The 16,600-nt window shown below is 57.2% G+C and overlaps 3 protein-coding genes across 3 annotated transcripts; 2 read left to right on the forward strand and 1 right to left on the reverse strand.

The window, feature by feature from the left end:
* Positions 1-44: 44 nt before the first annotated feature.
* Positions 45-15,103, reverse strand: TGME49_216430 (TBC domain-containing protein). Its single transcript, XM_018779731.1, has 5 exons — positions 9,677-15,103; positions 5,830-9,430; positions 2,473-5,515; positions 1,879-1,948; positions 45-1,324 (listed from the first exon to the last, which is right to left on the reverse strand). Exons 1-5 carry the CDS (start codon positions 13,173-13,175, stop codon positions 1,275-1,277), a joined length of 10,263 nt encoding a protein of 3,420 aa, XP_018635244.1. The 5' UTR covers positions 13,176-15,103; the 3' UTR covers positions 45-1,274.
* Positions 13,960-14,421, forward strand: TGME49_216420 (hypothetical protein; the record flags this gene model as incomplete). The annotated part of the gene is made up of 1 exon (XM_002370911.1): positions 13,960-14,421. One exon carries the CDS (start codon positions 13,960-13,962, stop codon positions 14,419-14,421), a length of 462 nt encoding a protein of 153 aa, XP_002370952.1.
* On the forward strand, positions 14,992-16,244 carry TGME49_216415 (hypothetical protein; the record flags this gene model as incomplete). The annotated part of the gene is made up of 3 exons (XM_018779730.1): positions 14,992-15,037; positions 15,261-15,645; positions 15,702-16,244. The coding sequence occupies 3 exons, from the start codon at positions 14,992-14,994 to the stop codon at positions 15,763-15,765; spliced, it is 495 nt and encodes a 164-aa protein (XP_018635245.1). The 3' UTR covers positions 15,766-16,244.
* Between the last annotated feature and the right edge of the window lie 356 nt (positions 16,245-16,600).

Raw genomic sequence — 16,600 nt, forward strand, 5'->3', positions numbered from 1 at the left:
AATCGTGGAAAAAGATTACCCTTTTCGACACGATTGCGACAGAAGCGTTCAGAGGCGACTGGGACGGTTTCTGGACCATTGGCTGCCCTTTTGCCTCTCCTAGAGCGCCAGGTGCGGCGCTCCTGAGTTTGTTTACGAGAAGAAGCCTTAATGGAGATATCTGTACAAGCTCAAAAGTGGACGAAAGTGAACCCACAGAGACGGAAAGCTAGGCGCCCGTTTTCGGCAGATGCATGCAGAGAGATCATGTACACATTTATAATCTATATATAAGAAACGTAGGTGGCGAGCGGAGCCGGTTCACGCACTTTTGGCCAGGAGCAAAGCCGATCAAAGCCCCAGTCCTCTCTGCACATACAATGCATTCTCAGCCAGCTCGAGAAGGTGCCGTCAAGATTCTCTTTTGTAGACTTTTTGGACCGCACATCTCGCACCTCCCGCTCGCTTCAATCTGCGTCTACTTCCGTCTTTCCATTTTCGAAAAAAGAAAAACGTTGGAGACCAACGTTGAAGATCGCGGACCAGGGGATCCTAGCGGGGGCGCTGCCTCCCTTTGACGCCCAGACACATTCGGGCGCCCTGTGTGAGCGCCAGATTTCGTCTCGAGGCTTCTCTCGCCCCTAGAGAAAAAAACGGAGACAATGCTTCTCTCCGCACAAGAAACGTAGACAAAACGTCCCCACTTTCATACCCTGCGTTGCTTTACACACATATATAAATAAAGACATATATATGTATGCGTGTATGCATGTAGATGCATTCGCTTACACATGTGCATCAACGTGCGTCATTCATGTGCTTTACAAGTATGTAGACAGGCAATCAGAGCCCGTTCCACTTCTACCTTCTGTTGTGATCCCGTCACATTTGAGAGAAGATTTCTGGACCTTCCACGATAAAGATGCACCGCGGACGCGTTACGAAGCTGCAGACACGCAACGGCGCCTCCATTTTCCTTCGGCGCTCTGCGTTGAATTCGCTCAATTGCGCAGGAGTCTATCCTGCGCAGGAGGGAGCAGAGACAGGTCCACGCTGAACCGTTGCTACGCGGTTCACTCCGCGCTTGCTCCTCGCCTGTGAAGCCACCGCCATCCCTCTGCAGCCTGGAGAAAACATTGGTGTTCCACGAGAAAGTGCTTTCCCACGAGCCAATGCCCCTCCCAAAAAATCCAGCTTTTTATGACAGACCCAAGGAAAGAAACGCCGCCTTCCGCGACTTCGTTTCCGGACTGACTGCGACAAACGCTGACACTTTCCACTTTCCTCGCGAAAAATCACTTTGTCTGCTGGGGCGGCCGCTGAGTCTTCAGAAGGCGATACAGACCTGCCGGACAAATTCCAAAACACAAGTACACACATTTATTATACATATACATGAATATTTATAGACGATGACGTATTTTTGCATGTGATGAGGGTGTTGAGAAGAACTTGTTTCGAGAGCTCACAGGATCAGAACGCTCAGTCCACGACGTTTCACAGGAAAGGCCGCTGCCCTGTTTTCTCATCCATTTCTTCTCACGGGCAAGCTTGAGCACGTACGCTTCGACCACTCTACGTACTCTACAGGAAGAACATATACACATACACATATGCATATATCTGTACAAATAGGTACATGCGCAGATACATGTATAGGTATATATATGAACGCAGATGTATGCGTACATATTCTCAAACGTTCGCACATAGACTTTTCGGGGCATCGAAGCGTGCTCGTGAGTCCCGGTAAAGACGCCTCAAACCATGGACACACTCATTCCCAAACAACTATTTAACATATATATATATATATGTATGTATGTATGCATGTATTTAATATATGCATAACTTAGTGTGGCAATAAGCCCAGTTTTTGCCTAAAAGGAAAACGCTTACCTCTCACATGACCGATGCAGTCATGAGCTGCCGGAGAACTTTCGAATCTCAGGACCATCAGCGGCTGCGTCTGACGCAAGAAAACCGGAAAAGTACTCGAACAGAAAGACTCATTAAAACATAACTCACTGTCTCTCGGCATTTCCACCTTGTCCCCTTCTCTGGCACAAAGCAGCCTTTCCACCAACAGCCAACCAGTCGAGATGGTACCACGTGACGTTCCCTCTTGTGTTGAAAAATGGAATAAAAAACACAGGTGTCTTGAAAAAAGTTCCCGACACCTAGAAAAACAAACCCATATTTATGTATGTATACAAGTGCTTATATTCGTGTACACGTAAGTCTGTAAATTGATCAAATACAAGTCTACCCATACATGCATATACATATACATGTATATATATATATATATGTATATATATATGTACATATGTATATGAAGATGACTGTATTGATTTGCATGTACGGAGGGCATCGAACTTAGGCTCAGAAGCGGTGTGAGGAAACAGCGAATAAACTCGAGCGTGCAGAGGAGACAAAGACCTCGTCTTCCAACTGCATTTAGTTTCCATCGTCTCCTTTGCAGTTTCTCACCTTGTTGGCGTTGAAGTAGAAGCAGAGGAGCTTCGAGTTGTTCTTCTTGCTGGTGATTTTCAAGATCTCTGAGAGTTCGAAAGACGCGTAGACCTGCACAACCTCTTCCAAGTGCGGCTCTGTCTGCTCGCTGTTTCTTCGCCATGTCTCCAGTCCAGGCCCCCGCGCCATCGCCTCCTCTCGCGTTCTGCTCTTTGCGGCGCCTTCGCCGTGCAGAGACTCCGGACTCTGCTTCTCGCCTTCCTCTCCCGTCGGCTTTATCGGCTGCAGCTTGGGAACAAGGCCACAGAATTCCTCCACATCGCGTCCTTCTATCACGCGGTTTCCTCCCGCAAGAAGCCCCAGAAATGCTTGCATATCTTCTGACTCAGATTCCGTCTCCTCTTCATCTTCTTGTCGTTCTCTCTCCTCGTTTTCTTTCTCCGTCTCACCTTCTTCAGTTCTGTCTGCTCCTTCCTTTCCCTCTTCTTTGCCTTCTCGTTGGCTGGTCTTTTCTCGGTTTCCCCCCGTCTGCTGTGCGAGCGATTCGGCGCAGAAGGCTCTGTCGCCGCCGACTACGCGCTGTCGCCTGACGAGCAGTGGCTCCGGCGCGCTGACCAGAAGGAGCCGCCTGGGTGTGACGAGAATGCGACAGCTCTCGAGCGTAGGTCGATTCATTTGCCAGTCTCGAAGATACGTGTAGCCCTCTCCGAGGCCCGCAGCCACGAACTGGCCCGCCACCGAAGACGCCACAGACAGGCTCCGAGTAGGAAGCGAACCGATCGTCGAAGACTGGCGAGTTCTCCCACTGGAAGAGCCCCCAGGGGACGCAGAAGACGCATGTGAAGAAGGACTGTGGAGAGCAGACTCTGGAGAGCTAGTTTGGAAAACACTGAGGAAACTGCGTCGGCTTTTCTTCGGGGAGGCAGGCGAGGCCGGCTGGGAGTCTCCGGTGTTCCCGGCGAAGGCCAAAGAGCCAAAGTGGCGGGAGCCGCCCGCGCGCGCAGACGAGGGCGACGAGCCTTCAGAAGACGCCGAAAACGAACGAGATTTTCTTTCGTCTTTACACGCAGATTCTCGAGGAGCGATGGAGCAAAAAGCGTACCGTTCTTCAGATTCAGACCCTTGGCTGTCCCCATCTCCTTCACTGCCCTCTTCCTTCTTACTGCCCTTGCGTCTCGTCCTCCTCTCGCTCCCCTCCTCTTTCTCAGCCGAGGGAAGCGCGAGAAGGCCCCCCGCTCGCAAGGCGCGCCGTCGAGCCTGGCGAGCCTCCACGACCAGCTCGGCAGAGGGCTGGAAGATCCCCTCGATGAAGCAGTGGAAACACCGGAGCTGCTCCGTGAACTGGGAAGTCAACAAGTCTCTCCAGTTGAGGAGATACAGACCGACGGGAAGCGCAGGAATGTGCGCGAGGGTGCCGCTTCGCGCTGGTGCACCTGGAGGCACCGCAGGCCGACCCGACATTTCCTCTCTGGCTGTGTGTGGGGCCGAAGAGCCTGGCTGTGCAGTCTCCTTTTCGCGTTTCGCCTCTTGCGAAGGGGCTGAAGCGCGCGCTCCCTCGGACCTCGGGACCCCGAGGCCTGCAGGCCCCACAGGTTCGAAGCAGCAGGGCGAGACGGTCGTTCCACAGCTGACGCAGCAGCACAAGACTTCAGTCGGTGAGGCGAAGGGGAGAGAGAAAGGAGAGAAGGTGAAGTCGCCAGCTCCGGAGTTCCCGGGAGAAACGCCCGCGCGCGAGGCGCCAGCGAGAGAGGACGCGGAAGCCGCTCCAGACGCCGCGAAAGGCACAGACAAAACCCCATGGCAGTGGGGACAGTACGGCGGAAAGAGGAGACAGACGTCGCCGACGGGGAGATTCGGCGAGGGCTGGTACCCAGTCGCGTGACTGCCTGCAGAGCTGACAGCTGTTCCTCCCGTCGGGAAGGACGCGAAGCTCGCGGGGGCACTTAAGCTGTGGGGAGTGAAGCCCGGCGAGACCCCCTGGCCGGGGCCAAAGGCAGAGACAGGTGTCCCCTCGGTGTGGTACGGACAGACGAACCCCACGGCCTCACACGGTTCGCCGGGGCTGTCTCTTCCACCCCGCTGGGGGAAGACGCCACGGATCCCCACAACAGCCTGGGCGTCGCTGTTCGCCTTTCGCTCCGACGCGCCGGTCTGTGCCATGGCGACCGAAGAGACAGGCCCGGTTCGCCCACCTCGCGGACCCGAGCCGGCGGCCTCGCCCCCAGAGCCCAGGCCGCCGATCCGGGGACTGCGGCTCGTTGCAGAGAACCGTCGCCAGGCCCCCATGATGCTGAACGGCATGCTCGTTCCCTGGCCAGAGGGCGAGGGGACCGAGAGGTGGCGTGTGTCTCTTTCTCGCCCACAGGGCCCGGCTCCAGCGTGTCTCTCCGAAGGCGCTAAGTTGCGAGACCCCGAGTCTGCAGAGGCGCCGCACGGCGAGACGGCGGAGTCTCCACTTGGAGATGCGCCGTCGGAGAACGGAGACGCGGCGAGAGACCCTCCTCCCTTGCCCGGCTCTTCCTCTCCGGACAGTCCAGCGCCAGCAGCGGAGACAGCGGACGGCCCAGGAGACGGCACCCCAGACAGGTCCGCGGGGAACCCGACAGAGCTGTGGGCGCCAGCGGGGCCCTTGCCGCCGAAGAACGCGAGGCCGGCGTCAGAGCCGTGGTGGGAGGAGAGCAGGGAAGCGCGCGGAGAAGTCGAGAGGCTCTTCAGCGGCAGAAAAGAAAAGGATGAGCCTGTTCGCTTCATCGCAGAGGCCTTCTCAGAGGGTCGGGTCTGACCTGCCAGCATGCTTTGAGCGCGCTCCCCAGAGCTCGCCGAAACGCGGGGCGGTGTTTGGGCAACCTTGCCCAAGCGGGCCGGAGCAGGGGCACTCGCCCCCGCCGCTGGCGACGACGAGCGACTGAAGAGCGAGCCGCGCCGACTGCATTCACTTTCCGGACTAACTGCGTCCGTGCAAAGGGGGCACACCACCGGATTGTGATCGACCAACTCGAGGCCCTCGCGAACAGCGACGTCGTGGCAGGCACGGTAGCCGCCCTTGACGATGCTCACCCACCTGGAAACGAAATTTCGCAAGAAAAGAAGGAACCCTCACAAATGGAAGAGGAATCTGCTTCAGAGTACACACAAACATAGACACGTCCTCTTTCATGCATACTTTTTCTACCTTCATATGTATACATAAATGAATTGTGCATACACAGGAATCCTGAACTGTATGTATTTGGATTGACTGATAGACGGAAACATGTCTATATCTGCATGGAGAACAGACGAGTGTTGTCCTCTTTGATGGAAACCGACGTATTTACGCGTCAAGACAAACTCGAGGCGATTCCTGTTTCCTCTGGACCGAACTCAGCGACTCACCGGACTCCCATTTCCTGTGTGAGGACGCGATATACTTCGAGAGCTTCTTCGTAGCTCGTCTCGTCGGACGTGATGAGGCAGGCATGGTGCGTAGGCAGCTGGACCTTCTCTTGTCGGAAAGCCTCTGTGTTTTCCTCCAGACTCAGGGCTCGACTGTAGAACAGTTTGGCCGTTTCTGTGCTTCTCCCAACCAAAAACGAAGAGACAAGGACGGATGTGGGGGTGTTGTCTCCCTCTCTACCCTGCGTGCCTCGAGCCGGAGACGGCAGGGTCGACAAAGCCTCTTCTTCCTCCTCCTCCAAGGCATGCGTCTCCTCCGTCTCTCTCGCATCCACCGCAGGGAAGCGCGAAGCTAGGAGAGAAGCTACCACAGACTCGGTGCCGCCCCCGACAGGTGCGTCGTCGCCTTCGCGTCGGAGAGAGGACGCCCGCGTTCCTGAACTTGGCGTCCTTCCCTTTTGCCCCTCCGAGCAATCCCCAGAAGCCGCATCGGGCGCATTTGTCACGGGCACAAAAACCGAACTCTCCCTCGACTCAGAGCCTTTCGCGTTCTTCCCGCCCCGGCTGCGCGCCGAGAGAGGCCGCAAGAAGCGCGAGGCCGAGAAAGACAGGACACCGTCCCCGCCTGCCCCTCCTCCCGGCAACGGACTCTCCCCATCAGACAGACAGAGTCTCGGCAGAACCTGGTCGAATCCGAATGGCGGAGCCCATTCCGCGAAGCAGAGCTTTTCCAGAGTGTTCCAGTCGCCAGAGTGCGGGAGCCGCGGGAGACGAGAGGCCATGCGACACCGCCGTCGCCGCAGATGCGTTCGGACTCCAGAGGATCGCCCAGGGAACTCGAGAAAGGAGCCCGCCATCGAGGCGCTCGCGGCCGTCAAATGGCTCGCCTTCGGCAATTCGCCCACGTCCGAAGCCAGGCGACCGCGGAAGGAGACAGGGAGAGTAGCGAGAGAGGGAGCAGAGTCAGATTCGAGTTCTACGACACGATGCAAGGACTTCTCACGCTTGTCCTTTGCATGTTCGGGGTCCTTCTCTTTCGACGCGTTCTGTCCCCCTCCACCAATTTCCAGCAGCAGTCTCCTCTGTCGTGTCTCGCCTGTCTCCTCGTCCCCTCGCGCCACTGACGGGAAGCCAGACCCGCCTTCTGGAGACGCGTCTCTGGGCGAGACGACAAGACGGCTCGTGTAGCCCTCGGCTTTGCCAATCTCCGGAATCTCCGCCATGTCTCCCGCGTTCACTCGCCGCTTCTCTCCGTCGGCAGCCGTCCCCCTACGGATCGTCCACTCACCCTTCTTTCTGTTGGGCTCCACGAGTGTGTCGCCTCCGACGCCACATCGCGTCTCCCGCCCCGCCGCGCTTTCAGAGACCGCAATGTCGGATTTTGGAGGCGGGAACCTTCCGCGCGCTCCACCCTGCATGCAGTCGCCTTCGAGCGCCTGGAGCGGAACCTGGGAGAAGACCGGCGCAGGGGCGGTCCTCCCTGGAAGCGAAGTCGACAGAAGACATGCACCCGTGTCGTTGGTTCTGGCTAGCAGGCAGAACTGCCGTCTTGCGTGACCCTTGCAATACAGAGAGGGATCGTCTGAAAAGACGCAGAGGCCATCGTCGTCGCTCTCGAATGCTCCTGAAACTGTCCCCTCTCGAAGCGGAGACAGGCGCGGAGCTTTCGCGCTACATCGCCGCACCGGAGACCTCGGTTCCGCAGTGCCGAAGTCTCTCGAGGCCTCTCGCTCTCCCGATCTGCCACGACTTCTTTCGCACGAAGAACCGCGAGCTGCAGCCGAGGGGTCCTCGGGGCCAGTGTCCCCCTGCCTCCTGTCTCCACACAGGTCTCCCTCATGCCTCTTCACCTCCAAGTCTTTCGCAGCCGACTCGCGCCCTAACAACACCGTCGAGGCCTCGGTTCCAGACGCAGTGCGGGAGGCCCCTGCCTGGTGCGAGCGTCGGCGAAAACTTCGGAGGAACAAGCGAGAAGCCGCGCCGCCTTTCTCCACCTTCGAGGCGTGGTGGCCTCGAGGAGCTGGCGCGGAAACCTCCTCCCCATCCGACTCCCCGTCTTCGCGTTTCGTCTCGGACGGAGCCGACAGGGTCTTCGCCGTTGGTCCGCTACTCGCAGGGGAGGGAGGCACCGCGAGCGACTGCCGGGATGCCTTCTTCTCCAAATAGGCGCTGACAAGAGAGTGCACAGATCCGCCTCGACCTTCTCCGTCGACAACAGCAGTCCACTCCGCATGCGGCGAGTCGCCACAGCTGCTTCCGTCGCCTCGCGGCGCATGCATGCCCCCTTCTTCTCTCGCGCCAGAATGCGAACTTGCGCCAGGAAGCCGGGGAGGAGTCTCTCGATCTTCTCGATGTCCAGCCTGTAAAAGAGCGCTCGCCTGACTCTGCTCAGCCGATGACGCAGCGGGAGATGAAGAAGACGAAGACGCGGAAGGCGAGGACTGCTTTGCCTTGGAGGATCGTCGAGATCCGGTGCTTCGAAAGCCGCCGGCGAGGTGACGGAGGCCAGCGGGGAGATGGAGAGAAGAGGGGGAAGAAGAGACCCGGGACGACACAGCTTCTTCCTGCTGAGTCTGAGGGTCGTAGACGCCCAGTAGAGCAGAGAGCGTCGCCCTCCAGTCGCCGAGCAAATCTATGTGAATCGCCGGGGGCAGGCGCCCCGCCTCGAAACACCATGCCGGCCGCAAATCCAACAGAAGCATCTTCCACTGCGGCGGCATCTGAAGCGGCGAGGTTCCGAGCTTCTCTGCAGCCAGTGAACTCGCTGCGGCCTCAGAAGCCCACAGAGCAGACGGAGTAGAAGGCACATGTGAACGGAAAGGAGTCGACGCAGAAGCCGCGAGAGAAGACGAAGACGCTGCGTGTGGCGAGTCGCCTCCAGGCATCATCTCCTGTGCATGAGGGAGCGGGAGAGGGAGGGGGGAGACTCGGGTCTTTGAGGCGGTCGACGAGGGGGGAGACACAACTCTGGCGTCTTGTGAGGGCCGCCCGTTCAGGCCGTAAGCGTGGTTCAAGACCTCTTCGGGAAAGGTGAAGAACGCAGCCTCCATTTCGAGCTGCTGGAGAGGCTGCAGCGAGGCGAGGGCGCCGCGCTGCGAGGCGAACATGCGGTGGGAGAAGCTCAGCGGAGTCTGGGCCTTCAGCTCATTCGCAAGATCCCAGAGCTCGCGCAGCTGCTCCACCGAGTGAATGGTGATCTTAGAGAGCGTTTCAGGCAGCTGAGACACCTCCGTTCGCTGGATCTCCCGGCGGAAACAAATCAGCAGCGCGAGGGCGAGGAAGGGGAAGAAGTTCGGATCCCCCTCCGCTACGTACTTATCCCACAGGGCGAAGAGCACCAGCAGACTCGTCTTGGAGGAGAAGAGGGTGAGGAACCAGGGCGTCACGTACAGCTCAGGAGTCACATAGTGTCGCTCGAGAAAGGCCGCGAGCGCCGGGTCGTGGTACGTGAGCAAATGCTTGAAAAGATGGAAGGCGCACTGCAAACTGGTGAACTCGTCGTCGCAAAACATCCCCGGAAGGAAGCGACGCACGAACGCGTGGAAACAACGAAACACATTCGCCGCGGAAAACGTTTCGCCCTTCAAGTACAGAAACGGAGCTGCACACAATGTCAAAGAGATACAAACAGACGCATACCGTGAAGCGACCGACAACGAACGTCCCTACGCTCCCACAAAATCGTAAACCAACGTTCATGTATCACATACATATCCGTAAACATGTATGTAGAGAGATGTATACATGCATATAGACATATATGTATATATATTAACACCGCAACGCAATGTGTGCACAAACCTCTAAAAGTATATAGATATGAACGCTTTCGTTTCCTTTTTCTTACCCAGGAGTTCGTTGAGACCCTGTTTGTACTTGATGTGGCAAGTCTTGCAGTAATTCGTCAGGAGTTTCTCCATCCAGGCGCGACTGTCGGCGTCACGGTAGAAGGCGAGGGAGGCGCGGGTCCTTTCGACATCGCTGCGAATCACTCTCTGATTGGGTTCGTCCAGCGCTGTCTCCTTGATCGCTTCGGCGAGTTTCGCGTCTCCTTCTGCGTCTTCCTCGACACTCAAAAGCACCTGCCAAGTCGCCCCTCGCAAGTCCATCGGCAACCCATCTTCCATTTCCGAAACCACCTGACGAATCCTCTCCACCAGCGCCGCTCTTCCGCCCCTGAGACCCGCGTCAGCGTCCCCTTCACCTCCTCTGTTCTGTCCCTTTTTACCCAGGTCGCCTTCCACCTCTCCTGTCTCTCCTCGTTCCTCCTCTGCACTCTCTCCTTGTCCTTGCTCTCCTTCTTCCTCTTTCTCCGGCTGTCTCGAAGCAGACACTGGTTCTCGCGCTTCCTGCGTCTCCTCTGTTGCACACTCCTGCGCGTCGCGTTTGTCGTATGCGTGAACTGCTTGCAAAAGGCGCTCGAGCTCCGCCTCTAGAGCTCGCTGGCGGAGGCTGACGGCCTCGCGACTGCTGGGTGAGGGCGAGGAGACGCGCCGCCGAGAGGCTTCAGGCAGGGAGAGGTAGCCGAGCGTGTCGGCCTCAGTTCGGGACCTCGATGTTCCGTCCATGCTCGCGGCCTTTTCAAGACTCACGAGCAGCGCTGGCACAGACCCTCGAGAAACGAAAGGAAGTGCATGGTGTCTCACCGCAAACGGAACAGACGTCGACGCCGAAGAGACCACTTGGGGCTTCCCAGAAAGTCCCAATGCGTAGCCAGTGGAGGAGGCATTGAGAGGCGTTTTCTCGCCTGCCTTTTGTTCCGCAGAGAGCGCTGGGAGACGGCCAAGTCGTGGAGAGACACCTCCCTCCTCAGAGGAGGAACAGGCGCCTCGACTGTCTTCCCCTTGTGCTTCTTGAAGGTGCGTCCTTCTCTCTTCGGCTTTCCGCGCAGCGACTTCTCCCCTCTGAGCTCCCTCCCGGCATTGTCCAGTCTCTTCCTCGCTCTCCTTCTCGCCCTCGGCCTCTTCGCCTCCGCGGGTCTCCTCCCCGGCCCCCACACCTTCTGCGTCTTCTGCATCGGTCTCCGCGTCGTCGGCGCGGATCGGAATCTCAGACACAGGCTCGGCCTTCTCGTTCCGACGCCCGCTCTCTTCGCCGGAAAGGCTGCATTCCTCAGTCTCTCGTTCCTCGAATGAAGAGTCTGGCGAAAAAAAGGCACACGGTCGAGCGTCTGTGTTCCCGCGAATCCAAGCCGCCGCTGCATGCGCGTTGCGAGACGCGCTTCTCGTCCCCGGCGGAGACTCACTCGCAGTTAGGTCTGGCGTGTCTGCTCGCCTTGGATGTCTGAGTGGAAATCCAGGCCCCAGAGACACCGCCTCCAGCTGCGCAGAAGACACAGAAACAGCGGAAGAGAGAACAGAGACAGAAGAAGAAGGCGCAGAGGAAGCAGGGGAAGACGCAGAGAAAGAAGACACCGAGGCAGAGCCCGAACGGCGTGAGACGGCAGAAGCAGATGATGAGGCAGCACAAGGTGGAGACACCTCGGGGCTATGAGGAGTGTTGTTGGGGAGAGGCGACTCTTTCTCCGACCTGCCTAGAAGGGGAGAGTCGGACAGAGAAAACGCAGGTGATTCACCAGCGAAAACTGCCTGCGGGACTGACGAAAAGACAGCCGAGGAGGGAGCCGCAGAGGAGGAGTAAAGAGGAGAGAAAGACGACTGAGGAGCTGTACAACTCGACTGTACGCCGAGAGACAGAGGACGAGCATGAGCTGCTTCGTGAGAAACGATACATGGAGAGTGATCAGAGAGAGGCTGGGGGTCAAAGTGAGAGGGGCGCGTGACCAGCATCTCCGACTGCGGGCGCTCTGGCGCTGCGGAAGAGACAGAAGAAGACGTCGGATTCGCCGATGTAAAAGACAGAGAGGGTGGACAGGAAGATGAACATGTAATAGCGCATGCAGAGAGAGACTGTCCAGGCGGACCCGAGGACCGCGGCAAGTCTTCGACACTCGAAGAGACTCGTGTAGGCGCTCCTGGCTGTGGACAGACAGAGGCAACTGAGGCTGCAGGCGCCAAGGCAGACGAGGAAGCCAGGGCCGGGGACCTTTCGGCAGAAGGCTCTGGGCGACACGTAGCCCCTTCAAAAGCCTGCGGCGCAGTTCGCCTCTTGCCTTCCACCGTTATCTCCATCTTCAGCGGAGACTCTTCGACAATTGTCCGTGGTAACTCGTCTGTTTCCTGTCCGCCAGCACCACCCTGGTTTGTCCCAAACCGATGCTTGTCTCTCAGCTGCGCTCTGTCGTCCTCGCCTCCTGCCCGTGTGTCTCCGCCTATCGCAAACATCGAGGGGAGATGAAGACCCTCCGGCGCAAGTGATTCGTTTTTCTTCTCGCCTGGTGCCGTGTCTCCTCTCTCTCTCCCTTCGTGAGCCGCCGCTGTCGCCCCCCCTTCGCGACTCCTTTGAGTAGCCCCAGAAGCAGCAGGCGACTCTGGCTCCTTCTCTAACTTTCCGTCCTTCCACATCGCTCTCTGGAGCTCACCGACGCCTCGATCTCCTCTCTCTTCTGCCTCAGCCTGCGGAAGCGAGCTTGAAGGTGAGGAGACTCTTGGCCCTTTGCTCTGGAAGAGGCCCGAGAGGCCCGCGGGCATCGCCATCTCTCCCTCGATGGAGAGACCCCCGGCGAAATCGGAGCCGACAGAGGCAGGCGAGACAGCAGAGGGAGAAGATAGAGAAGCGACACTCGAAGTCCAGTGTACGGGGGTGCTTGTACTGGAAGTTGGAATTCTTGTGAGCGCAGCGCTCGGAGAATCTCGATGATCCTTCTGTCCGGGTGTGTCTGTGGCGCTCTCCATTTCATTCTGTGTGTTTCGCGTCCTCGTTGCAGTTTCTCTACTCGTTTCTACAGCGTACCCAAGCCCCCCATAGGTCTGCCCCTCACTGAGAGAAGCAACTCCAGGCAAGGTCTCTCCGGCCTTGTTCGCTTCCTCGCTGTGTTCGTGACCAATGGCGCCGACATCAACACCTCCTGCCTCCTTCGCCTCGACAGCCGACAGCCTCTCGTCCTCGACTTCGCCTCCTGCGCGTATCTCACCCCCTTGCCCTGTCTCTCCTCGCCCAGGTTCTCGCTCTGCGCCTGGGTGCCCTAACTCTTCCTTGTCTCCCTTCTGGGCCTCGCCCCACCTGCCTGTCTCTGTCCCTCCGGGCGCTCCCTCAAGCGGCGCACATCGCCGCGGGCTCGATGCGAGCGACTGAGAGGGGACAGGAGGCACAGCAGAGAGACTCGAAGCTGGAGACAGGGCAGGAGAGGGGGTGAAAGGTAGATTGACAGACGGAACGTCCTGGGTCGAAGACGGAACGGACGACGCAGACATGTTTGTGAAACAGATCTCCGCGGCACAGTGCATGCACGACGGCACTCACGCCAAAGCGCGTCCAGGGATTTTTGAATCCCAAGCAAATTGAAGAGAGCGCTACGAAAGCAAAGGGGGGAGGGGGGGAAAAGAAAGTAGAGGGGGCGTGAGGAATACAAGGCTATGTAAATGTAAAGAGGACACAGGCACACCACTGTCTCTCTCCAGGAGAGCCCTCTCGCCAGCCTTCGTCGCCAGAGAAACTTTAAAAGCAAGCAGCCCCGGTACGAGGGACGGGGAAGCGAAGAGGAGCGCAGCAGAGAGGCTGCGCTCGCCGGCGCGATACTTGCACTTATCAAAGATGAGTGCCTCGATGCGGACACCAAGTGGTGAAACGCCAACAGCCACGAAGAGAGAACTCGGAAGACAACCCCGTTCGGAGGTGGGCGCTTGCTGATACACCCGACCTCGATTCTGAGGCGGTCGCGAGCAGAGACATCGGAAGCTGGCGTCTCGCTGGACGATGTTCTAAAAACGAACACTTGAAATGGGAGAAAATGCGAGAAAACGCATCTGCCCCTGGCCAAAACCGTGCACCCAGGGCGGAGACAGCTGCGCGAGAAGCCGACTCAACAGGCTCCGCGGAAACCCGGTTCGCGAGTGAAGGAACACGCAGCGAGATGTCAGAAAGGGCATCGCCTCACACCGTGCTCTCCCTCCAGAAGACTTGAAAACTGACTCGAGCTCAAGAGCTTGAGTTTCAGACGGAAACTCGAAGAGGGAAGTCCTGCGGATGTCCAGCGATGGGTGGGCTGTACAAACAGCACGCGGCCCAGGGATGAAGGGCTTCACAGAGTCTCAGACGCCGCAAGCTGCGCGTGTCCTGGTTGTAACCGACACACTGTCGCAGATTCACATAGTGAGAATCTTCAAGCTAGCTTCCGCAGAAGACCGGAGATTTGGTTTCCACGAATCTGAATTTGGCCTTGGGGAAAAAAGCAGACTGGGAGTTCGCGTGCAGCAGCGACCTTTCCGTCTCCGAAACGGCGAGGTGAGTGTCAAGGCTGTCGAGGCGACGCGCGGCGCGAATCTAGCGCGAGCAAAGAGGAAATACAAACAGAAGAAACGCAGAAAACGACTTGGACCGGCAGGCGACAGGGCCGGAGCTGTCGCCGCCATTTCTGCAAAGACGCTCAAGGGCGAAGGTGAGAGGCGGGTTGCTCCCGCCTGGGTGCATGGAAATCTGCCAAGTGGGTCGAAGCTGCAGTTGTTTTCAAGCCAGAAAACCTCTCCATATTGATCAGGAGCCCGAAACAGATTCAAAATACAGAATTTTCTGAAATACCGGGGGAAACAAAACAGAGACGACTGGCCACTCCAATGAGATCACGGCCGCAGCACACTTCGGACTGGAAACTAATTCTCACGTGGGAAAGGTAGGGTGGCAAAGGACCGACGGCGAAAGGCTGTCTGGAAACGGAAGAGAAGCGCCGGGGCGTGAGAAGGATGAAGGCGAGCAACTTCAGCAGTCGCTGTTTCCGGAGACACTCGTCCTGGTGGATAAGCGGGACGAGACCGCCGAGAGCCATGTGCTAATTAAAAGCGAGGAAAGAGCCGCCGCAAAACGAGAACGGGTAGACACAGTGAACCCGAAAAGAACAGAAGGGCGACGGCAGATCCTCGTGTCGCTGCGCCGCGCGAACATAACGGACGGTCGTGAAACGTCACGAGGCAACTGACGAAAATGAGCCAGAAAGATTATCCAGAAGAAAGCACACGACTACCGATCCGCAGACGGAACCCTGCGGGTTGCTTTTAGCGAAGAAACTCGTGCGTCGAGGCTTTTTGAAGTGGTAAGCGCAGAAGGGACATGCGACACGAGACGCTAGAAGGGAAGACAAGCCAGGTAGACGGAGGTGAGTACAACGGATACACCATCATGCACAAAATCATAGAACCAAGTTTGTACAAAGATATTTGAGCACCAGTTTTGATCGCAAAAAAGAGAACGCCGAGAACAGCGATCTGCCCGCGAAGTTCGTGTTCGAGAGAACTCCCGCGGAAGAACCACCACCCCCCTTCTCTGTGTCGATTTTGCTACTCGTGCGCCGCTGTTTCTTCAATTCCCTCGGGTGTCAGGACACCCGAACGATATCAACGGCGTCTCGGATTTTCGAGGGCGGCAAAGAAGCGCAGCGGAGAGCTTGCTTCATGAATGTGTCATCCGTTTTTGTCCACCAAAGTTCGGACCAGTGGGACAGGAAGATCGGCTACACATCTTTTCAAGCGACGGAACGGAGCCGCGGGCACGTAAACAGTACACGCGGTTCTGTAGAAAACACGCGAGAGCACGCGCGGGTGGCCGATGCTGGTCGCACAGGCTAGTGCCTCAGAGCCATCGAACGCGATGGTCGGTACGAGAAAAAATTCCATTTTCTTTTCGTCTTACAGGACGTTATGTCAATGGAAACTTACGCGAGTATGGAACGGAGGATTGGGAACCAGAGTCTTGGCCCCTATCTAGGTAGGCAAGTTCCGCCCTGCAAGACACCAAACAAGACCAGATGCACTGAAACTCAGAATTCAGCTAGAAGCAGAACGACCCCGCCTCCAGAAACACCGTTATAAGGTGTACAAACTGTGAGAAGAGGGGTTTTGCTAGAGTAGAGAAACAACGGATTCGACACACGTACTCCTTGGCAAACACAAGGAACACTGCCGGCTAATACACGAACTACGACATTCGGTTCGGCAATTTCTGCATGTTGAGGCAGCGCTCTACCAGGAAAACTAGGGTTCAACCAAATGTCGACCGCGTATTCTCCGACTTCTGCTGTGCTGCAGTAGTACAAGATGCGAATGGTAGCATTAGTCACTTACACGCTCGTCTCGGGCCCACAGTTTTGTCTAGTTCTCTCACGCAAGTGAGGAACCAGCATTGGAAACCCAGCTGCGGTGTGACTCTCACGCGGTGTGCCGGATTTGAGGACGATTCAATACTTGTGGTTGCGGCTTTGTGTTTTCAAGTCCTGTTTCTATCTGATTCCCACAGTATCTTATAACATAAACTGCGAATTTGTTTTCGCGACATCGAATGGAGGAAGGCTGCGCACAACACGCAGAACCCGAGACAACAACCCGTGTCTCCAACGTAGCACGCCCGAGTTGGGTTTCATGGTTCCCCTGTTTTGCATCCCTCGTTTCTGCAAGCCGAGCCAGCAAAATCTGTCAATTACTTTCCTTTCACTCACTCATGCAGGACTCCAGCAATTTATCTTGAAACAATAACCCTCACTGTCGCCGCGTCCGGTGACGCATCGGGATCAGCTGTTGAGGGGAAAACATAGTCTTACTAATTCTCCGTTGATGGTGTTTTAGGCTTTCTCGGGTGGACTGACAGTGCGTTACCGTCTATTGGTTGGTGGCACCAGGTGACTGGGGACACAGGTACAAAGGTCATCTGCAGCCTGAGGGCTGAA

Source organism: Toxoplasma gondii, chromosome XI, assembly GCF_000006565.2.
Source record: "Toxoplasma gondii ME49 chromosome XI, whole genome shotgun sequence".
Classification (NCBI taxonomy): Eukaryota; Apicomplexa; class Conoidasida; order Eucoccidiorida; family Sarcocystidae; genus Toxoplasma; species Toxoplasma gondii.

Excerpts from the sequence above, each read along its gene's own strand:
- TGME49_216430 (XM_018779731.1), bottom strand. The coding sequence starts at position 13,175 with ATGCACTGTGCCGCGGAGATCTGTTTCACAAACATGTCTGCGTCGTCC. Across the intron at positions 9,431-9,676 it reads GGGTCTCAACGAACTCCTGG|CTCCGTTTCTGTACTTGAAG; the intron begins GTAAGAAAAAGG and ends CATTGTGTGCAG. Across the intron at positions 5,516-5,829 it reads ACACAGGAAATGGGAGTCCG|GTGGGTGAGCATCGTCAAGG; the intron begins GTGAGTCGCTGA and ends TTTCGTTTCCAG.